This window comes from Hyperoodon ampullatus (assembly GCF_949752795.1).
Source record: "Hyperoodon ampullatus genome assembly, chromosome: 7".
NCBI lineage: Eukaryota > Metazoa > Chordata > Mammalia > Artiodactyla > Ziphiidae > Hyperoodon > Hyperoodon ampullatus.
In genome coordinates, this window is record NC_136920.1 from 33783967 (window position 1) to 33807716 (window position 23750).

Genomic DNA, 23750 nt, shown 5'->3' on the forward strand with positions numbered 1-23750 from the left:
TTAAAACTACATGATATATATGAACTTGCGACTTTGCCATCAGGAAGACAGAAGCCCACAAGTGCAGGAACAAAATTTCGTGAGACAATACTTACCTTTGTTACATTTGATGCATTCTGATATTTTTCTGTTTTATTCTCTATTCCTTCTTATTTCAGTTGAAAAAAAAAGTTGGCTATGACCCATTAAAATGATTTCACTGCCCATTAATTGGTTGTGAGCTGAAGTTTAAAAAAATGAGCGTCTGAACAGCAGTTTTTGTGGGTGGGTGTGCATGTTTGAAGGCAAGGACCATGAAGTAATGTTTTCCTATCAGTGGTGTTAATAAGCTATAATAAAACATCAACCGTTTAGTTAATTAGAATATTTACCATAATAAATGCTGTGGGATTGCTTTCTTTGTGAATAGTGCATTTTGTCTGCTAGGATGAAGTAACTGAGTGTTTCCAATCAGCCCAGACGACAGTCCTCACAATCCTTCTTGTTGACGCTAAATGGACTATTGAAATTGCATTTTGTCTGTGTGTCTTGGCTGGTAATGAGCACTGTTTTGTCATCGTTAGGGTTACCAGAACAGCTGTTAACACCCAAAGAATGCCTGAGAACACCCGTTCAGTAGCAAGAAAACAAGGAATATTATCATTTAACCCTTGTCTGTTCCATGTGATGCCAGATGCTAGGGGTCCTCTATCAAACTATAGAAAGGAATGTTCTTTTTGTCTTTGGTATTCATTGTTCTTTGCCATTTAGTAAACAGTGCTCCGGATTTAGAGTATTTTATATTTTCCTCTTTAGAACACATCTCACACTTGAAAACAGGCTCTGTTTAAAAAGACAAAAAACAAAAAAGCCCCGAAAACAAGTGAAACTTCTTTCAGTATTAGAAAATACTATTGAATTAGCCTAACTAGCTTTATTTTTTAAGTTACCCTTTTGAGGATGTGTAATTAAAGTGACAACGTGCCTTTCGTGGTGGTGTGAGGTTTACACATTGGTGTTTCGCTCTCTCTCTTTTCTACCTTGTTGGGTTAGCATCTCCTTGAAGAACACAATCTTCAGTGTCTCCTAGGCTGTATTGCTTCACTGAGACCATAAACAATTACAGCATAAAATATTACCTTTGGAAATGAAGTCATGCATCTTTCTTAATTGCTGAACGCTTGTAATTCTGAAGGGGGTATGTTTAAGTCTGTCCTCACTCACACACTTGCTAACACAAGCAAATGTGCCTGCACGTATAGGAAAAAAGTGAATCGCAGGGTTTCTTATTTTCTACTAATTATGCATGAAATATGCAGGAGCAGGAATGCCAAAGTAGGAGTCATAATGATAGATTTGGGAAGGACCTTCGAAGTTAGCAAGTACAGAATATTTTTCAGTAGAGGAGGTTGAGTTCCAGAGGAGCTGGGATTTCTTCTTCTTAAGAACTTCCTTTCCTTTCATCCCATGGCAGTAGATGGCTGCTAAAATGATCTTTCTGCAGCAAACGTGACATGCTTAAACTTCCTCTGGCAGCTCTCCATGCTTTTAGAATAAAGTTATGATTTCTAGAGGTCATACACAAAGGCGTTTGGGGATATAATTTCTGCTTGCCTTGGTAGCTTCTCTTGCCAGTTCTATCCACTGTGCTTGGAATACTCCAATTCCTGTGTAGTTTTATCTCTTTGACCACTCTGGTTTTATCTCATTTAACATGATGTTCCCACTGCCTGGAAGGCACCCTCTACCCAAACAAACAAGTTATCTGATTCAGAGGCTTTCAATTTTTTTTTTTTCCTATGAATCCAGTGATGACTGCGTTTTACATCATGACCCAATATATATATATGAAATCTAAATAATCGTCATGAAACAATATTTATTCTTTTTCTGTGTGATGTGCTTAACTTTGATATTAACCATTCCTTATATTTCTTTTTAAAAGATGCCGTTTGTCACCCGCTGAATAGATTTCACATCCCTCTCTGTGCTGCCAGCTTCCTGCGGGAAGGTTGGAAGCATTTGGGGAATGTTTTCGGTTGCACTAATTAGTGCACCAGGACACCAGGGATGCCAAGCACCCAATAGTGAGCAAGGCTGTCTTGCATAACGAAGAACTGTCCTGCACAAAAGCCAGTTGCATCTCTGTTGGGAAATAGTGCCGACAAAACGAGTGAGACCAGAGATTGAAATAGCAGCTCTCTATAAAGTAATATCTGCCCTTTCCAACTTGGCACCACTGCCCTGCCTTTGGAAGTCTCTCTCTGGTCCCACGTTAGGTTGACCATCTTCCCTCACTCTGCCACGCGGATCACAGTACTTACTTACTGCTTTGTTATAACAGAGCGCCCTTAGGATAAACACTCTGTCTTCTTTGTCTTTATCTACCTGGGACCCAGCATACAGTCAGTTGCAAACCTAATAGGTGCTCAGTAAAGAGAGAATGAAGGGGCTTGGCCCAGTGTCCTGCAAGTGGATAGCAGAGGCTGGAAAAACAATCAAAAAACAACAAAAAAGGCAACAAAACAAAACTCAAAAAACCTGCAGGTTTCCTGACTCTGAAGCCAAGCCAGTGCTGTGCATCACGTTATTTGGTTTTGGGCAAGTCCTGGAAAAGAGGATTTCTAGCCACAGGATGAATTATTTTTTCCCTGTGGGAGAAATGTGAAGAGGTAGTATCATATATATACTTATTTATAAAAGGCTGACACAAGAATTGACGTTTAACTTATTGATACATACAGTAAAATACATACTTTTGATAAAGGAATACATGTAACCACCAGTCAAAATCAAGATATATAGAGCATTTCCAGTGGGCCAAACTTTCCCTTTGTAGTCAACCTTTCTCCTAACCCATCCATTTATACTTAGCATTGCTGGGTCATAGTCATAAGTATATGTTTAATTTTATAAGAAACTGCCAAACTGTTTTCCAGAATGGTTGTACTGCTAGCAGTGTATGAGAGTTCCAGTTCTTCTATATCCTCACTAGCACTTGTTATTGTCAGATTTTTTTTTTCATTTTAGCCATTCTAATAGCTGAGTGCTATCTCATTGTGATTTGATTTGCATTTCCCTAATGACTAATGTTGAACATCTTTTTTTTTTTGCGGTACGCGGGCCTCTCACTGTTGTGGCCTCTCCCACTGTGGAGCACAGGCTCCGGACACGCAGGCTCTGCGGCCATGGCTCACAGGCCCAGCCACTCTGCGGCGTGTGGGATCTTCCCGGACCGGGGCACGAACCCGTGTCCCCTGCATCGTCAGGTGGACTCTCAACCACTGTGCCACCAGGGAAGCCCAATGTTGAACATCTTTTTATGTGCTTTTTGCCATTTGTGTGATCTTCTTTGGTGAAGCACCTATTCAAATATTTTTGTCCATTTAAAAATCAGGTTTATTTTCTTACTGAGTTTTGAGTGTTCTGTGTTATAGATACAAATCCTTTATCCCATAGTGTTTTGCAAATGTTTTCTTCCAGTTTGTTTTGTATTTTTTCATTTTCATAACAGTGGCAATAGAGCTTTGGAAGTCTTTAATGGAAAAATGCTAAAAGGTTCTAAAACAGGGGTTTTAATCCGTGAAAGTAGATCATAAAATGAATTAAACATTCTTCTCTATATCTCCTGTAGCCAAAACTTTTTACTGTATTTTTATTATTTTTTAAGATTTGAAGACTATATACTAGGATATTCAAATACCTTAAACAGATAATGACTTTACAAGGTGGTAACTTTTCTTGGCAGTGATTAACATTTCTCTTTTAAGTGACAGTATGGTTGTTGTAGCAGTTCTCCTCTTAAGGATTGCAAGGCTTGGAGAATCAAGTTTTAGATCTGTCCGCTGGGAAGCACTGAGCCTTTGTGCTTGAAACACCAGGGAAGATGCCAGATAGTACGGAGCCAATTTATCCTGCTGCCTAAAATGGGAGTAGAGATATTTCACATGGCGTCAGAAGGGTGTCCATCATGCCATCTAGTTGGATTCTAGCAGTGCAAAAACACGTTAAGGTCAGAAAAATATCTCTAGAGCAAAATCTGACTAAAATGGCATCCATACCATTTTGGCCCCATTTCTGCAGTGTAACTAAAGAGCAGTATCTTTACACATATGTAGCTGTTCTTATTGCTTCCAGAATGCAAGAATGCATTTTAGAAAGGTTAAACTTAATTACACATTGCAACAATGTCTCAAGCAGTAATAAGTTAAGAATAGAGTGGAATGCTGGATCTTAATTAAAAGAAAGAAAAAAGAGAACTGTGACTATATCTTTTGATATAAAAGCTTCACCATCCTAGCACAGTGCCTTGCACCTATGTGGATAATTGGGTGCTTTGTACATATTTGTTAAATGGGTGACAGTATATCTCCTTGTCTCTGGAAAAGAGACTTAACTAACCTCTTTTCCTTTTGTCACAGTGACTTCCAGGTGTGAAGTTCCCCTTCCATGATGTATGGCCTGCCAAAAAATAGCATTGAGATATATTAAGTACTTATGCTTTCATTAAAATATATTTTCAGAGAATTTTTTTTCCATTTTGCAAATGAAGACTCTTAGGCATCAAGAGATACATATGTTCAGAATAATAGCATTTCATGTTGGCAAAAATACATACTATCCAGAGAAAAAGAACCTGGAATGACACCCATGAAATAGGACAGTGGTTATTTCTGGGTACTGATATTGTGGATGCTTTTCCCTGTATTTCAGTTCCTTAAAAACAGTGAACATAGGTTGCTTTGTTATTATAAAAGTAGGGAGCTGGGCTTCCCTGGTGGCGCAGTGGTTGAGAGTCCACCTGCCGATGCAGGGGACGTGGGTTCTTGCCCCGGTCTGGGAAGATCCCACATGCCGTGGAGCGGCTAGGCCCGTGAGCCATGGCCGCTGAGCCTGCGCGTCCGGAGCCTGTGCTCCGCAACGGGAGAGGCCACAGTAGTGAGAGGCCCGCATACCGCAAAAAAAAAAAAAAAAAAAAAAAAAAAAAAGTAGGGAGCAAAAGACATCACTTGCCCAAAGATATGGAACCCTGTCAGAAAAGAAATTTAACTCTACGTAAGCTTTGTCTAGAACTTTGGTGGTGTATGTGTTATCTACACTACTTGTGCGTGAGACATTCCCTTCCAATGTGTTCTACCCAGGCCATTTTTCAAATTTAGTTTTCATTTTTTTGTTTTTGTTCAGACAGTAGACATCTGTTAATTGGAGAGTGGCCTGAAAATTTTTGGTGGATGACAAGACCCTAGAAAAGTCATTGGAATAGTATTAGTTCTTAATCATTATCAGCATGTGTCTGTTGAGTTTAAGGACATCACCACCACTTTCTGGAGAATATATTAGAGAATGATGTTTTCTCTAGAACCTGTTTGTAATTTATTAAACATAATTTATCAACTTCTCAGACTGCTGGGTAATATTTGACTTACTATTAACATTATGGCAGCAGCAGTGCAGTTTTATCTAACACAAATAGGAAGGTTTATTCAAAGTTAGATAACATGGGTCAATCACAGTATATTAAAATTAAATAATTCCATGGCAAAAGGCCCAGACCAGCAAGCATGTGGTGGCAGAGTCCATGGTGGTACACACTGGGTCATCAGCAAACAGGTTAGGCTCGCTTTGGGAGCATTTTACAGGGATTTTAAAAGGTACCTTGTTGAAACATGATGTTCCTCTCTACTCTGTAGATACTTTAATATTAATGAATTTTATGAGGGAAAAAAAGATGAGAGTTTAAGCACTGGGGAAATTTAGCAGTTTCAATTAAACAGTTGCACCATTTCACTGTTAATTTTGAAATCAGTGATTGCTGGTGTTGGAGTATTCACCTTTATTTTCCTCGTGGGGTGATGTGCTTTTGCATTTTTGATCTCTGTTGTAAAGATTGGGGAATATTGCATTGGGTGTGATATGCAGGCGTGTTGCCCTGTACCAGTTGGTGTACCTTGAAAGGCCCAACTATAAAGAAATCTGTTAGAGAACCAGTATGTATAGAAAAGATACATTCAGGAATTTCTCCCCTACTAAACAAAAGCTCTAGGTTCTGTCCCCTGCTTCATCACTTACCCCGCTGGAAATCCTCCTGATTTTTTGAAAATGGCTCTTGTCTTTCCTGTCCTTCTAACAATTTCCTGTAAGAATGTAATTTCCTCCCTCCCTCCCTTCTCCATCAACAACTGGGCTTCAACTTTTTTCTTTTAAAACAAAGTACTTGGTCTCAAAGAGCTCTTCTATCTTAACAGCTTCGACTCCTGGAGTTCTGGAGTTTAGAATCCAGTTTTGTAGTTAGGAACAACTCCAGGTTCTAGACCTTCTGCACCATTTAGTGTTTCCCTTGTGTAAAAGTGGTTTCTTTTCTGGGAAGGAAGGCCACCAAAGGCGGTGAGATTTATGGCCTGCTGGCTCTCTGTCCACTAGATTCACACAGCTTCCAGGAGCAGCCAAAACACGGAGGATGATGAGATAACACCTGTTACTTATTTAGCTTCTTATATGTGACGACTTTTTCTGATCTTCACAGCATTCTACAAGGTTTAGTTACTACTTCCTCCCTTTATCCAAATGAAGAAGCTAGGAATCAGAAAAGGTGAACAGCTTGCCCAAGATCACAGAGCTAGTGCTGGTGAATCGATAGGTAAGCCTTGGTCTCCCAAGCCTGCACCCTTCCATCCATTGCTGGACTGGCTTCAAGTAAAGCCGTCAGTTCTCTTGAAATTACTCTTCAGAGGTGTTCATGAGTTGGTGGTGCTCTGACCTTGTAAGATTATTTTCTTTTCTATGGTACACTTATTTTCTTTGTAGGAACGCAGGATGGTGGATCTCTGGGTTTAATTACAGATATTCCTGGCAAGATTGTGTTGCTCATAATGGATGTCAAGGCACTGACCTAGAGGTGTTACCTTCTAGCTGAAAATTTTCTATACCACTTTTTAACTTATGTATTTTAGTAATTTATAGGCATATGAGCCCAATATATTTGTAATTATTGGCTTAGGACATCCATTTGTAAATGGTTACAGTTAACTCATCACCCCCAGTATCCTTTCCAGCCTCAAGCTCTCTTGCCGGTATTGGTGATGTCAGGTCTGGAATATACTCTTAAGGCTGTCTGTAGGTTGTTTATCACCATTAGTCCTCATTATTTTAAATGAGTACCCACCCCCCTTATACTCTGTAACTACATGTTTCCAGAGCTTCTCTGGAGATAACATCTTCCAGGTCCCCCCTCCCTTTCTTTTATTTATTTGCTTTTTTTCTCTTCCTTATTCACAAATGCTTTGTAACTGAGGCCTAGAAAATATGATGGAAAACACCTAGAAAGATAGAACTCTGAGTCTGTGAAATTCAGATCAATTTGGAAACAAGTGTTGTTTCTGAACCTGAAGCTTTGAAACAAAACCTCATCACGTGTTTAACACATATTAGTTTGTAAATATGGAGTCCCACTAATTGCATTTCTAGCTCACAGCAAAGCTACCTGTTATGTCTTGTTACTCTGAGGGGGAAAATAATGAGAGAATTATATAGATGTATGCATTTTTAAAAACTGGAATGCAGGGAAGAGTGTGGTATAAATTCTCTCATAATTATATGTCTTTTTCTGGTGAGGCAGTCAGTCAGTTTTTCTGTTGCTGTGATACTCACCTGAATTCAGGTGTGCCAAACTTAAGAGGAAACAGTATGGAGTGCCTCCTTTTGTAAAGTAATAAATTATGGTTGTCCTTTCTCCTTTTATTGGAACGACTAAAGAACACCAAAATTTTGTGATGTTTTACAGAATCACTGCTTACTCATTATTATTTTGCTTTTCAACGTGAGTAAAAGTTTTGTTGTATTCTTAAGAGTGAATTTATTGGTTAAGGGCAAATGTGCTCCAGTGGGAGTGACTCAGTAGTTTTATAATGGAAAACTAGTAGTCTTTAAATTTTGCGTTATGGTAAATTTTTCAGAAACATGCCTTTTCCATCAATTGAAACCATATATCTTCATCAGGGAGGATGAGCCCCTCCATGAAAACTACCCAAAAAAAGAAAAAAAAAATGAATCACAGAAGTATATAATGTCAAGCCAGGAAGCCTCCCAATCAATCAGTTCAACTCCCCCATTTTACAGATGAGCAAACTGAAGCCCAGGATGAAACAATATTCCATCTGACCCCTATTTGGGTGCTATTTCTCTCGCACCTTGCTCCAGTGTTTATGAAAAATGAGTTCCCCCTCCCCCTTCTCCAGGGATAATGATAGCTGATTAAATTAGTATCAGGGCCTGCATTTAAAAATAATAATTCCTTGAAAAGTATATTAATTTTGTTTTTCTTGTAAGTTATCTTTAGTAGAATTTGAGTTGTTTTTAATGATAGACAATTTTGGAATGCATGTGAATCAGTATGGTCTTGGGATTCGTCTCCAGAGAATTTTCAGAAGTTTGTTTCTTCAATGGCTAAAGCTATTTATAGTTCTTTTTTTTAATCATCAAGCAGAAGCACTCTTCCTGAGATTCACTGATGATTGTGCCAAGGTCTTGGAGGCAGTATCCCTCCCTCTTTTTAACCTTGGTAGGACTCAGGGTTTGCTTTATGTCTTAACTACGTACTGGAGCAAAGTAGCAGGATTCAAATGATATTTTAGAAGACTCAGAGTTTGGAGTTAAGATCTTGGACTGTGGAGCTCACATTTCCTGTTACACCACTTGTTGGTGGCCTCAGGGAGGTTACTTTGCCCCCGTAAGCCTTGGTTTCCCCAGTCGTAAAGTGAGATTTGATATGCAGTCTTATCCCATGATCAGTATTCTCAACATGTTAGCTGCTACTGCTGTTTTTGCAACTGCCATTCCCAAGCTAAGAAGTTTTCCAAACCTGCCTTGGGAAAGGCTAGTAAGAAGAGATGCAAGTACCATTTCTAAATGTTCATGAGAGGAAAGATGGGGAGAAGGGACTCACCTACCTTGATACTCAGTGTGTCCTTTAAAGGAGATTTTTACCTGACCAAAGTAGTGAAAAGAACAGTGGTATTGTTGTCGGCTGTTTTTTGTGTGCTTGATGTCTCTTCCACCTCCTTAGACTATTATGTCTAATCCAGTTGTGGGAAAGTCACATGTGTGAATTTTCATGGTGGTTTCTAGAAAGGAGAGACTTGTGGGCTGAGCCAGAGAATTTAACAGCAAATAAGAGCCAGAGGCATCTGGGTAAGGCAGGCAACCCAGAGCCTGCGGGGGCTGTCCCTGGTGAGGCTGCCTTCAGCTGCCTTTCACAGTGTCCAGATTAAGTAGTGTGTGGAAGGAGAAAGCCAGTTCAAAAGGCAGCTGCCAGGGAAGAAGGAAATGGTTAATAAAGAATTTTTTTCAGCTGCTTGAACTAGTTAATTGTCAAGTGATATCGTCGAGTGAGTACCCTCCTTGCTGCTGCCTCTTTAAGGAAAAACTGGGAATGGACCGCATACCTGTCATGTATGCACTTGTTTGCAGCCTGCATCTGTTCATAGGCTAAAAATGAAATCTACTTACAGCTATTACCTGGAGGACTTTTATAGGTTTTGCAGAAAATACGACTGGGGTACAGTTAGGACCTGTTTTATTATCCCTGACAGTGGCTTAAGAAGCCACCCATACCTGCAGATCTCTTTTATCAAGTTCTGGGTATTCATTTGTTTATTTTTATCAGGTACAGCACTTTGAATACCAGAGCAATGAAAAACCACACCGGCTCACTCATTGTAGGTCTTTGGAGACATTTTTTTCCCAAGAATACTTAAAGGGTGAAAACCCAGGATCTGGGTATGTTATAAATGATGGGATGTAATTTATAATAAAAGATTTAACTTTTCTGTTTTCTGAGCATTGCATTCTGAAGCTAAATTATGACTATTTCTATCTCTGTCTTCTATGCTCATTTTTCTTGCTTCTTTACAAAATTTCAACACCTAATTATTTTTCTGTGGACTTAAGTGCTTTAAGTCTAATATCACTTAGTTAACAATCTTCTTAACTTTGTTTTCCAGGGATATCAGCATGAACAACATTACTCAGTTACCAGAAGATGCATTTAAGAACTTCCCTTTTCTAGAGGAGCTGTAAGTATTCTTTCGAGAAATGTTTTTTGTTTATTTGTTTGTTTCTCCTATTCTCTTTGGGAGCTCTTATGACAGAGAGTCTACTGTTTCTCAGGGGGCACTCAGAGAGCTTGGTTCAGTGGCCTTTGTGCAGAGGAAATCATATGTTTTGGGGCAAAACAAATTTGAATTTTTAAGGAGTATGATTGCTGAAGTTATTTTTGAAAGCCAGAATGAAAAATGCTACTTCCATAGGACTTTTTTGCCACAATTATTATGACCATGAATGCAGCAGTGACACAGGTTAATTACAGTGTTATCCCAAGCTAACAAGGCTGCAGTGTAATTACCATGGTTGCCACAGGAGTTGCTGTGTGGATAACAGAACCATAAAGAATAATCCAAAGTATTTCAGGGTCATGGTGCGGCAGACAACCTCTACGTGAACGAGCAGAAAACTGTCTCCTTGGACATTGGCAGGTGGTCTTGGGGGTTGGGATGAGGACATGGAGCATCTTATGGGTCTCTGAGAACACCTTTAACATTAAGGCTGTTTCCGAGCTTGGCAGTGGCATGTCACTGCCAATTTAAGTTTCCAAAATTGGAAATTTAACAGTTTAAAATTTCCAATTTAACAGTTTACATGGGGGAAAATTTCTTTCCACCTGTTATAACCTCCATTTTGTTTTGCTCTCCACACTTATTTGAAGTTCATCATCAAAATAAGCACTTTTAGATTTTATAGGAATTGGGAACGATAGATTTTAAGAATCCAGGTTAAAAAAATAAAAGCAGAGTTGACTCAAGTTAAATGGAGGCTTTTAAAAACGGCTAAGCCAGTGTGTTATGTAATATGTAGAGGCAAGAAGGTGACAGTTTGATGGTAAGAACATCAAAGAGCTGTGGCCCTGAAGGAATCTAAATTCATATTACGGATTGTGCCCTACAGCCAGCTGTTGAGTATTGGATCCAAGTCAGTGACTGTCTCCTATCTTAACTCGGCCCCTCCCCGCACATGGGGAACAGGAGTCAAATATAAGCCAAGCAGGTTGTGCTCGCTGCTTCTGACAGAGTATTGAAACAGCAGTTAAGGATTTAGTGAAGTTAAGGAGAAGTTTTCCTTCCCACACTGCTTAGTTGAACATAATGTTCCCACAGAAAAAATTGGACAGAGATTATGTGCCATTTCCAAGCTTGTGAACTGGGTCAAGTTACTTAACCTCCCTCTGTTCAGTTTCTTTGTCTTTAAGGTGCAGATAAGACAGAATGAATTAAATAGATGTTAAATACTCAGGACAGTGCATGAAGCAGAGTGAGTGTTACGTAAATGCTGGCTGGTATTTATTTCACTATTTTAAAAGTGCCTAAAGGGGAAACAAAGCTGCAGCCTATATACCAACTGTTGCCATTGGTACAAGGTTTAAATGTATGTTTTACTTTATTTTTGCCTTTTTTTTTCCTTGAGTGAACATTAATTCTTTTGTAAGAATTAGCTCTTCGGTTTTAATTAAACATTTAAATTCAATGAAAAAGCAGTGAACTATGTATTTGAATCCCTCACTTCCCACCCGCCCAGTCAAGCTCTAGGATGCTTCACCTATTTCTTTTTATTTCACATACAGTTTTAGACTTTAGGATTAGTCTCCCTTTACAGAAGTAATTATACAGCAAAAGGCCATTAATGAGCAGTTGTTCAGCCGTTGTATCACCACCAGGGATGTGAGACGCACAGGGTGGGAAACGGAGAAGCCCTCCTTGCTCTGGGTGGGCGGTGTGTGCCGACCAGTTTGTCGATGCCTTTGGTTGCCAGCCAGTGCACTCGGGAGGGATTTGGTAGTGGGTGCCTGGATGCGGAGTCCCCCCTGGTTAATCTCTGCTTTGTGAAGTTCGCATCTTGGATTTCTTAAAATCTCAAATGACCGAGCATATGTCAAGCTCATGAATTCTGTCAACCGAGAGTTTTAATTGGAACCAAATTGGATTTGACTGCTAGTCCTTTGTAGGAGGTCATGTTCTCTCTGCATTCTGCTTATGGCAGTGAGGAAGCCCATCAAATCAAGTCTGTACAGCTTCTCCAAATACTGTATGGGATTTCAAAAATGAATTCAGTCAGGAGAGTTGATGGTTAATTTTACAGAATTCTTCAGAATAGTCTTTAATATGCTGGGAATACTTAAGGCATTCAAGGGAATTTCTTTTCTATGTTAATAGAATCAGGGTAAAAAGCTCATGTTTTTTCTTTATAAAACACTGCAGTTGAGTTCGACATTCCAAAATGATGCTGCATGAGTATTGTAATATTTCATAAACAGCGTCACCCTTTGTCCAGAAGTCATCTGGAAGTCATTTAAGCGTGATTGTGAAGCTAAGGTGCCCTGAGCAGAAATGAGTGATTTACTGAGGATTTTTTTTTCCCCATGGTAGTTAATAAGGTGCGCTTTACAAGATGTGACTGGTTTGGCCGAATTTTATATGATAATCCAGAATGCTGGGAATATTGGGTGGAATCACTTCCCAACCTAATAAGTGTTTATAGATACTTACACATTCACTTATTCTTTCGACAAACACTGAATCCTGCTCTGTGCCAGGTCCTGTGGTCAGTGTCAGGGATACCGAGAAAAGTAAGTATGGTGTTTGTCCTTGGAGCTGACAGTTTGTCTAGAGCTGCGCTGTAGCCACAGGTGGTTATTTAAATCTAGATTTACAAAAATTAAAATTAAATAAAAAACCCAGTTCTTTAGTTGAATTAGCCATCTTTCATGTGCTCAGTAACCACCTGTGGCTAGTGGCTATTGTGATGGACAATGTGGATATAGAAAGTTTCCATCATTGCAGAAAGTTCAGTTGGATAACATGGATCCAGAGGAAGAGGTGGAACCAACACTTGGTGCAACGTGGTAAAGACTGTCCAACAAGTGAATCCTGGGTCAGCAGAAGCCTGAAATAACCTGTTTACTTGAGACTGGAGGATTTGGGAAAAGCTTTCCAGAATAGCTTCAGCTGAGTCTTGAAGGACATGTGGGAATTAGCCAGGTGAGGATGGGTAGTAAGGGTGCCCCAGGAAGACCCTTATAGCATGTGCAAAGGCATGGAGGTAGACATTTCTGAAGTGTTAGGACACTTAGGAAATGTTAGGAAGTTGTTAGTTATTCCAGTTGAAATACAGAGAAATGTGAAATACTGAAAGGTAGAGAAATGTTAGGAGATGTGGCCAGATCATCAGGGGACTTTTTAAGCTAAGGAGTCCAGACTTTATCCTGAAGGAGTTGAATTGGGTATGAGAGTGAGCGATAGGGAGGCGACTAGGATTCTTTGTCCTGAATGACTAGATGCCATTCACTGATGGTTTTTCCCCCTTCTTTCTCTGGGTATCTAAAAACATAGGGTCTGGCCCTGAATTCAATCCATAAAATGTCTAAAATCTTGGGACAGTCTCTTGATTTTCACACCTCAGTTTCCTACTCTTTAAAATGGGACTCTTCACAGTAGTATTGTAAAGGGAAGAGGGGATTATTTACGTAAAAGTGCTTTGTGACCATGAAGTGCTACACTGACATGAGTAATGTAAATTTCACTAATCCCCTTAAACATTGCAGTCTTTCTTGAAGTATTTGGGGGAGAGGTTGTTTTGCCTGGAGATGGGAGTTGGAGTGGGCCGATATAGGTTTCTGTTAGCAACGTGAAAGGAAAGGCAGAATTTTTGGAAAATACTAATTTAGTATCCACAGGATTGATTGTCTGATGTGATGCCGCCACAACTATTTTTGGCTCTCCTTGGGACCTGTCAGGGCATTGGTAGCCATTTAGGGAATGGCTGAAATGTGGAGTTGTGAAATTGATTTAATTAGAAACAGCAGAAGGAATATCCAACTACTTTTCTGTAGCCTCCCACTGAGATATCCATGGATGTTACTTTGAGCTTAGATGTTGCAACAGCAGTGGAAACCGTTGCCAGCTTTGGCACTTGCACAGTTATTGTTCAATACATACTATAAGACTGGGCTAGTTCTATCCATTTCAAAATGTACTTTGACTTTGGAACTCTTTGCAATGCTAAAGTGAAAATTAGGTCTCTGAGTGCTCGTTTTTTTGGTGCGTAGGACAATTAATTCTAAGTAGAGGCATTACTTTCCAAAAGAGGACTAGTAAGTAATTTGAACAGGGAGATACAGAGTGGGTCAAAACTAAAAATTTTAAATACTTTAATTTAGTCAATACTTACATATAAGACTGCATACAGACACATACATGCACACAATATTCAAAGTGTGTACATTTTTTTCTGAGCCATTTGAAAGTAAGTTGTAATCATAATTTTCCTTTACCTCTACATAGTGCATTGTTTATTCCAAAAACACAAGGACGTTTGCTTAAATAATTGCAGTACTGTTGTCAAACTCAGAAAACTAGCATTGATACATATTATCTGGTATGTAATTCTTATTCAGATTTGATAGCTGTTCCACTAATATTCTTTATAGCAAAAAAAAAAAAATTCTGGTTCAGGATACAATTTAGAACCACAAGGTGCATCTGGTTGCTGTCGTGCTAATCCATTTTGAATTTCTAAAACTATGTTTTGTGGTCTCTATTTGAGTTACTGCATATAATTAAAATTGGTCAAGCCTGGCAAAGGGAAATTATTTTAGGGTTCAATAGAAATAATAATGGCAGCCAACATTTATTGAGAGTTTATTATGTACTAAAAACTTAGTGCATACTATCTGGTTTAATGTTCACAAGACCTCTGTCCCGATGAGGTAGATAGAATTTATCATCACCCTAATTTATACATGAGGACATGGAAGTTTTAGAGAGGTGAAAAACTCCCTGGGTCATATAGTAAATAGCAGAGCCAGGATTTGAATACATGTCGATCTGATTCAAGTCTTTCCTCTTAATTTCTAAGCTATGATACTGCTTCAAGAGGCACAGGATTGGAAGGAAACTTAAGAGGACATCTACTTACTACCGTCTGCAATTCTAAGTATGTCCACAGCTAACCATCAAAGGTGGTTGGCTGCCCAACATTTCCCTTAGTAATAAGTTCATTGAACAAAACACTTGTTAACAAGGAGGTCTTCCTAGAATGAGGTTTTCTGGTCTAGCCACACCATCTTATAGATGAGAATATCAAGGCTCAGCAGTAGTTGAGTGACTTGTTCCAAGTGCTACAGTGAGTATGTATCTGAGCCAGAATTAGACCTACCTAGTTCAGTTCCATGTCCACTATATCCTGTCACCTTGCATATCTCTGAGATGCATAAGTAGTCTCAAATAGTCTTACTGGGTTGTTTAGAGTTCTAGAAAATAGCTGACGATTGTTCTCTTCCGATACTTACAAGGAATTTCCTTTGCTTCCAAACTAACGTTTGACTTGCTTAACTTTACTCCCTTGATGAAGACTTCTCAGATAAGTTTTATCAACTGCAATAATTTCCCCCAAAAGGCAGAATAGTTCCTCAGTCGCTCCAGTGATATATATATTTTTTTGTTTTGTTTTGTTTTGTTTTGTGTTACGCGGGCCTCTCACTGTTGTGGCCTCTCCTGTTGCGGAGCCCAGGCTCCGGACGCGCAGGCTCAGCGGCCATGGCTCATGGGCCTAGCCTCTCTGCGGCATGTGGGATCTTCCCGGACTGGGGCACGAACCCGTGTCCCCTGCATCGGCAGGCGGACTCTCAACCACTGCGCCACCAGGGAAGCCCACTCCAGTGATATTTGACAGTTAAAAATATTACATTCTTTGAAGCATTCTCTTGTCCCACTTTTTGGTGCTCTGATAGGATGACTTGGTAACGATGATCCCTACACTTGCTGTTGGGAAGTACATAATCATCTCACAGAGGAGTATCAATGCTCTGATTCATACCATTCCCTGTGTGTCATGTGGAGAGCTCTCAGATTAGATTATAAGGATGAAAAGAGAAATGGAGGGACCTTGTACTACTTGGCCCTACTGTGTACCGGATAGGCCCTCCTAGAACAGTCATTGTTTTGTTTCAACTCATAAAACTCTGTAAGCTGTATTTATTCCCATTTTACTGATGAGGAAGCTGAGTTTTTCCTCAGAGAGGTTGAGTAACTTTCCCAAGGTCACACAGCATGTTAGCAATGGGCCTGGTAAATGTGGAAAGGATGAGGAAAGACTTATTAGACAATCCATTGATTCACCAAACTTGTGTTAGGTAAAGCGCTATGTGCAGTGTTGAATTAAACTGGGATTCTTGCCTTCGAGAGAGATGAGTGAATGGTGTTGTAGAGTTTCGGGAGTTCAAAGGAGAAGGGAAATAACTTCAAGCAAAAAGATTAAGGAAGGCTTCATCAAAGAGCTGGCATTTCTGGAGAGCCTCGAGGGATAGTAGGAGTTATTCATGAGATGTGGAAAAAGGAGGATGAGCAAAGATATGGTGACAGACTGGGATAGGGAGAGGAATGCTGTGGTATTTGGTTTGAGTTTAGGACTGAATTCCTGAAAGGAAATTATGGGAAAGAAACCTTGAAAGGAGTTCAGGGCCAGGCTGAGGACCTTTCTTGGCAGACTCATGGAGGAGTGTCAAGTTTTGAGTGGCTATGGAAGTTTTTTGAGCTAGGAAATGACTTGATCAGATGTGACCTTCCATCAGTATAGTCTCATAGCAGAGGTTAGGATGCTTGGGATTGAGAGAGTGTAGGAGACAGATGAAGATGATTATGGCAATAGTCCAGGTGAGACTTGTGAGACTCTGAACTAGGGTAGATGAGAGGCAGCGAGAGGGAGGAGGGAACTCAGCCAAAGATGCTATGGGAATAGAAGCAAGAGGACATCTCAGCTGGGATGACAGGGGGTGTCGTCGATAACACTTCATTTTTAGATTACCAGGAGTCTGGTGGTGCTTTGACAAAATGAAAGACCATGCAGAAAGAGAAACTGTCTCAGAAAAGAAGACAGCATATGCGGTTTTTGAACATACATCTTGAATTTAGGTGAGAGGTGGGTAGGGGTGTCTGGAAATATAGGTGTGGAGTTGAGACTAGAGATTTATGGGTGTGGATTATAGAATGGAGTTTCATGGGTATAGATTTTAGAGTCTTTTATTTTGAGGGGATTACTGGAAACATTAGGTTGAAAGAGCTTGCCAAGGGAGAGAGGGTAGAAGGAAGAGGAAGGAGGCCAAAGACAACTTGTTGGGAAACACTTGAATCAGGGTGTGGGAAGAAGACCAAGTGCCAGAGGAGCAGAACTAGGGCAGAGCTGTGCCCGGGGAGCTGCAGGAGGGGAGGTTTTTCACAAGAAATGAAGGATCAACATTGACATGCTAGAGAAAGGTGCCCACAGCCAGATTATGAGAAGAGGCCTTGAATTTAAGTTGTGTTCTGTTTTTTTTGTTTTTTTTTTTTTGCGGTACGCAGGACTCTCACTGTTGTGGCCTCTCCCGTTGCGGAGCACAGGCTCTGGACGCGCAGGCTCAGCGGCCATGGCTCACGGGCCCAGCCGCTCTGCGGCATGTGGGATCTTCCGGGACCGGGGCACGAACCCGTGTCCCCTGCATCGGCAGGCGGACTCTCAACCACTGCACCACCAGGGAAGCCCTAAGTTGTGTTTTTTTTTTTTAAGAGTCACTTCTACTGAGGGTTGTGAGAGTAACTTTGGGATAAAGAAGTTCATCATGAAGCAGGCATTTGGGGACTGCTAGTAGGTAGTTTCTGGTTTGGGGAGAGAAGATAAAGTTTGGAATATGTCCTGTATCTGACAGGAGTCCACAGGGTGTAAGAGACAAAAACCCAGCTGAGGCATAATAGAGGATTTATTGTTTCATGTAGATCTAGGAAGTCTAGAGGTGGAGTTGGCTTCAGATGGTCCTGGATCTCGAGGTTTCACAGTTGGGAGAGTTTTCTCATGCTTTCCATTTCTCAGCTTCATTTGTCTCTACTTCTGTGTTTCGGCTTTGTTCTTTGTTCTATAGTGGGAGAAATAACCTTCAGCAGCCCCCATGTACATCTTTGCATCTTGAGATCCAAGATGAATATCTAAAGTCTTTCTTGCTGCTTTCAGCAGAAAAGTCCTAGGAGAACTTTCGTTGGCCAGGCTGGCTTCATGTGCCTGTCCTTGAACCAGTCACTCTCTTCTGTTTGGGTTAGTATGGTCCATCCTGGGTCCTGGGCTCATCCTCACTAGGACCGCCTGGAGTAGAGAAGAAGTCCCCCAAAGGAAGCAGAAGGGGGAAGGAGGACACACCTGAGAGAAAGAAACCATAGTTATCACGGCTCACTGGAACCTAGTGAGTAGTCAACTGTAGGAAATGTTTGTTTACTTGGGTCAACCTGAAATGAACAAAGGATCACTGAAGAATAGGAAGGTTAAAGCCTAGATAATATACATTTACAGTGGAACCAGCAGGCTCTGTAACTTTGTCCTATAGTGCTTAGCAGCTTAGAAGTAGAGGCAGTGAAACATGCGATATACTCAAAATTGGGGTTTGATAAGTTAGTGTTTCATAAGCAACTAGGGGAAATCAAGCGGGAGAATCAACAGTTCGTTGTTAGAGTGTTTCACCTGGAATTCAGAAAGTGTAGAGAGGCTAATGTAACCACAGTGTGCTGGCTCATTTACCTATTTTAATCAAAGCTAATTATTTGTTCTTTGACTAAAAGTAGTACTGACTACAAGTAAGTGAAAATGTCTTTAATATTCTACTGGCATGATTGAATTTTCCAGTAAGGAAATAGGCTAAGTCATTTCTTTCATGTATTGTCCACTCTTAGTCAAGTCATGCTTATTTAACACAATTTTTTTATGCTTTAGTAGAATTTTAACTCAGAATTTGTTCATCATTTTCCCCTGCTGGACTTTATGTGTACATCAAAGATTGTGTTAGAGCTGCTAGAAATATTTGTTTCATTGATGCACTTGCCTTTGTAAGGAAATGATCCTAAAATTAATGGCTACTCCATTTTTAAAGTCTGGATGCATAGAAAGATAAGGAGAAGGGAGGAAAAATAATCACCTATTATCTCACACTGAGCAATACCCACGGTTAATATTTTGTTGTTTATACTTCCCGACTTTTCTCTTAGTATATGTATGTAATTTCTTTTCTCAGCATGATTGGTTAAGACCAATCAGAATTTACTCATGGAGCTAAGTCATATTTGAATAAACCAGGCTGTGCCAGGAAGGCTTGAGTGGGTATGTGGTAGGCAACCAACAGTATGTACCATAGTTCCTCTCTATCCATTTCACATCTTACCCATTTTATTCAGTCTATTTTGAGCCCTTTCTGCCATAAGAAGCCTTCCCTGGTCCTTATCCAAATTCCTCTTGCACTTTCTCTGCCCCTCACCATTTAGTGCTGGATTGAGTGCCTTGTTATTTTGTGCTCTAAGCGTGTCAGTGTGCACCTGTCTATTCAACTCCAAGGACTTTCCTCTAAGAGCAGCACTTATTGTCACACACCTCCTGCATGACCTTTGGTGACAGTGACCACATTTTTGAATTTGAAATTGAGGGAAGGGTTAAGACAAAGGATCTCTTCTTATTTTGAATTTATTATCAGCCTACATAAAAACTAAATTCCATTGACGTCTTATGTTTAATGAATTATCCTTATGTAAAAGAAAAGAAATGAGAAACGTCTTGGGAAAACTCAGTACTTAACTTTGCCATACCTATGGTGTTTGGCTTGTAGTAGAAGGTCAATATTTGTTGGTTGATGTTAGCTGTAATTTTTTTTTTAAGCCCTAACATATTTCCTCATATGGCTAGATATTACATGTGTTTAGTGCCAGAAGATAAATGACTAGCTTGTCAGGATAAACTTTGCTCAGGAAATGTAACTATTGCCAGGTTTTTTATTGATTTACCTATAAATTAAAGTCTTCTATGGGTTACTTACTATAAGAGGAAGTGAGAGACACAAAAGGGCAGTCGGGTGCTGGTGGAACTTAAGTTTCTTTGAATTGAATAAAGCTCTTTTAGTATGTGGACTAGTTCTAGATGGCCTGTAGACTGAGTTTTAGCAAGGACAAGCTTTTTTTTTTTTCTTTTTTCTTTTTTTTTCGGTATGTGGGCCTCTCACCATTGTGGCCTCTCCCGTTGCGGAACACAGGCTCCGGACGCGCAGGCTCAGCGGCCATGGCCCAAGGGCCCAGCCACTCCGCGGCACATGGGATCCCCCTGGACCGAGGCACAAACCCACGCCCCCTGCACCGGCAGGTGGACTCTCAGCCACTGCGCCACCAGGGAAGCCCAGACAAGCTTATTTTTTGTTAAGCATCACTGCTTTCATTTTTGTGCATTTAGACAGAACTATGTAACATGATATATATATGAAATAATTTTCCCCTTCTCTGCGAAGGAAGACTACATTAAAAAACCTTGGGAATAATAAGGGTTCTTAATACATGCATGTTCAAAAAATATATTTAATTTTTACATTTTCTTCCATGAAAGTTATAGGAAAGTATAAAACTCTTCCCTGGTATGTGAAGAAATAGAGTAAAACATTGTTAGTTGATTCAGGACTCTGCTCTACTGTGGTGGATGAAGTTTATTTAACCTTGGTGGGAAGAATGTCCAAGGAGACCTGTCAAGGATGCTAGTCAGTTGTTGGCCCTCGGTGTTACCAAGAAAACAGCCACATCCTTTGGTCCTTTGAAAGTCAGTCACAAAACAACATGATTTTGTTTCTAGAGATTCCATTATTTTGTTTTGATTACCTTATTTTATTTCTAAGATTTAACATTCTTTAGCTATGCTGTAGGATCTTAGACAAGGCACAGAGGAAACAGAGGCTCACTTTACTCATCTGTTTAAAAAAATAATAATAGGAGCAGGCCCACTGCAACATGGTCGGGTAATGACAATGAAAACTGTTACACAAATGTTAGTTTTTGTTAAGATGTACTGATACCAAATATCCCTAAATGGGAACAGTACACTTCTTGAGTTCTTAATTTTTCACAGGATCCAGCAGAGTTCCGAGCCCATCGTAGGGCCTTAAGATATAAATAAATAGATGATTAAGGACTTATTAGAGGTACACATTATAAGTTTTTGTAAATTTTACTTTTAAAACTGTTGCAAAGGGCTTCCCTGGTGGTGCAGTGGTTAAGAGTCTGCCTGCCGATGCAGGGGACATGGGTTCGTGCCCCGGTCCAGGAGGATCCTGCATGCTGCGGAGTGGCTGATGCCCGCTGAGCCTGTGCGTCCGGAGCCTGTGCTCCGCAATGGGAGAGGCCGCAACAGTGAGAGGCCCGCATACCGCAAATGAAATTGAGCTATTTGTAATGAGGTGGATGGACCTAGAGTCTGTCATACAGAGTGAAGTAAGTCAGAAAGAGAAAGACAAATACTGTATGCTGACACATATATATGGAATTTAAGAAAAAAAATGTCATGGAGAACATAGGGGTAAGACGGGAATAAAGACACAGACCTACTAGAGAATGGACTTGAGGATATGGGGAGGGGGAAGGGTAAGCTGTGACAAAGTGAAAGAGAGGCATGGACATATGTACACTACCAAACGTAAGGTAGATAGCTAGTGGGAAGCAGCCGCATAGCACAGGGAGATCAGCTCTGTGCTTTGTGACCGCCTGGAGGGGTGGGATAGGGAGGGTGGGAGGGAGACGCAAGAGGGAGGGGATATGGGAACATATGTATATGTATAACTGATTCATTTTGTTATAAAGCAGAAACTAACACACCACTGTTAAGCAATTATACTCCAAAAAAAAAAAAAAAGACTGCCTGGGTTCTAATAATAAAAAAAAAAACTGTTGCAAACATTTTGGGTCCTGCTGATGTCAAATTTTATTTACTAGGAGAGTGTCGCTCACCTCCTGTTGGACGCTTCCCCGTGCGTGGCCTTCCTGGCCCAGTTCAGTTTTGAACTGGACGCGCCACCTCTGAAGGCAGAGTAAGGGCTCGTGGTTGCATCTGTGGAACTTGGCACAGAGCGTGGCACCGTGCTGGTGCACCTCCTCGAGAGAATTTAACGGCATCGCAGGAGGGGCAGCCTGGATGTGTGTGGGTCCCATCTGTGAGAGGTCGTATGCGTGGCATTGAATGAGGATCTCTTGGGGGTGGGGACACGTAGGTGTGGCAAGAAATGGTGAGGGAGGTGAGAAGCCGTGGCCAAGCGGTAGATAAACGGGGCCTAGAAGGGAAGGGTGGTGCTCACAGCCGTTCTTCTGGCAGGACTTGCCACAAGGCCAGGCCATCTGGTAACCACCTCTGCAAAGTGGCGGTGGGTATGTGAGCGGCTGGGAGGCTGTGGCTCTGTCACCTAGGGTCCAGGTCCTCTCCACCAGGGCACAGAGAAATTTCCACAAGCACATCTCTCTGTTGTTGGTGTGCAGCGCGTGCTGGGGCCTGGGCCTTCCTGCTGCAGTTGCTTTGCCTCCCTCTGTCCGTTCCTCACGACAGCTGCTGGAAGCTTCTGACCCCTCCTCCGCCCTCCCCCCAGCCAGCCCGTGTGTCTAGTCAGTGTGGATAGTATAGTCCTTACCCCACTGATTCTTGGCTGGAATTCCAGCCAAATGGATACGGGGACATTTCTGTCATAGACTAGAAGAAACCTAATTCCAGGCACTTTTCAGAGACATAACACCAATTGGCATACTATTTCACACTCGCCTCCCTTGTTGCTTTAAATTGCTTCCCAAGTGAAGCAATTGCAGTCTATTCAGCGCATCTCACGAAGGTATGAACCCTCTGGCACAGGTGACCATGGACCAGTGTCCATTTAACCAGCGCTGTTTCTGCTTTCCTTCTTCTGGGAGGCATGGCAGATAGAAAATATCATGTAGCATATGCACTAAGAATCGAGGATATAATTGAAAACTCTGGCCTCCCCTAAAAGGAGCCCCTAATGTGAGTCAATGGTCCTTATGAATAAAAATGCACACAAAACAGACTCATAAAGACATTATAGGCTGAGCCACTTGTATCCTGTTTCCTGGAACGGTTCCAAATCCGAAGGGAGCGTGGAAGGCTAATGGATCAGTTTCCCTCTCCTCCACCCTTTCTCTGTCTCTACCCTCTCCATCTCTGCTTCTGGGACTGTTTTAACAAGCAGAATAAATAGGAGTTGCCTTGAGATAGACTGTGTCCCCATTTGAAGTCCTGCTAAACTTGTTTTAATTCTGTGTGATTGTGTGCACGACTAAGCGTGTGTTGAGATAACACTGTTGACCGGGAGACTGGTGTTCTCATGTTCAAGGTCCATCCCACTTCCTTAAGAAAATATACTACCAGAACAGGTTAAGAGAGAAGATTGTTGCCATAGCACTTTCAAATCAAGTCCAAGTAGTTCTGTCCCGTTAGGACAGCAGAGGGAAGTGGGGGAGTAGCAATGAAACAAGAGAAACTTCGCAGAAAAGCGAAGTCAGCTTTCCCCACACCTTAAATAGCAGTGTTACCTTTTTTTTTTTTTTTTTTTTTTTTTTTGCGGTATGCGGGCCTCTCACTGTTGTGGCCTCTCCCGTTGCAGAGCACAGGCTCCGGACGTGCAGGCTCAGCGGCCATGGCTCACGGGCCCAGCCGCCCCGCGGCACGTGGGATCTTCCCGGACCGGGGCACGAACCCGTGTCCCCTGCATCGGCAGGCGGACTCTCAACCACTGTGCCACCAGGGAAGCCTGGTGTTACCTTTTTTGAATCCAGAGTCTTATACTGGGGTTTAGTTGAGGCATTACAGCAAATACTGAGTGTCTGTCTCATCTAAGGCCCCACACAAGA

The 23750-nt window shown here is 41.1% G+C and overlaps 1 protein-coding gene across 2 annotated transcripts in view; it reads left to right on the forward strand.

Annotated features, from left to right (window-relative positions):
* LGR4 (leucine rich repeat containing G protein-coupled receptor 4) overlaps window positions 1–23750 on the forward strand; it is a gene marked incomplete at both ends in the record, with an annotated part of 95275 nt that overhangs the window by 40827 nt on the left and 30698 nt on the right. Inside the window, one exon of one of the 2 annotated variants that reach the window (XM_079708014.1) lies at window positions 9978–10049. The exons of the other annotated variant lie outside the window; for it this stretch is intronic. Coding sequence (XP_079564140.1) covers window positions 9978–10049 — 72 coding nt within the window. The remainder of the gene's footprint in view (window positions 1–9977; window positions 10050–23750) is intronic. 2 annotated transcript variants of the gene reach the window in all.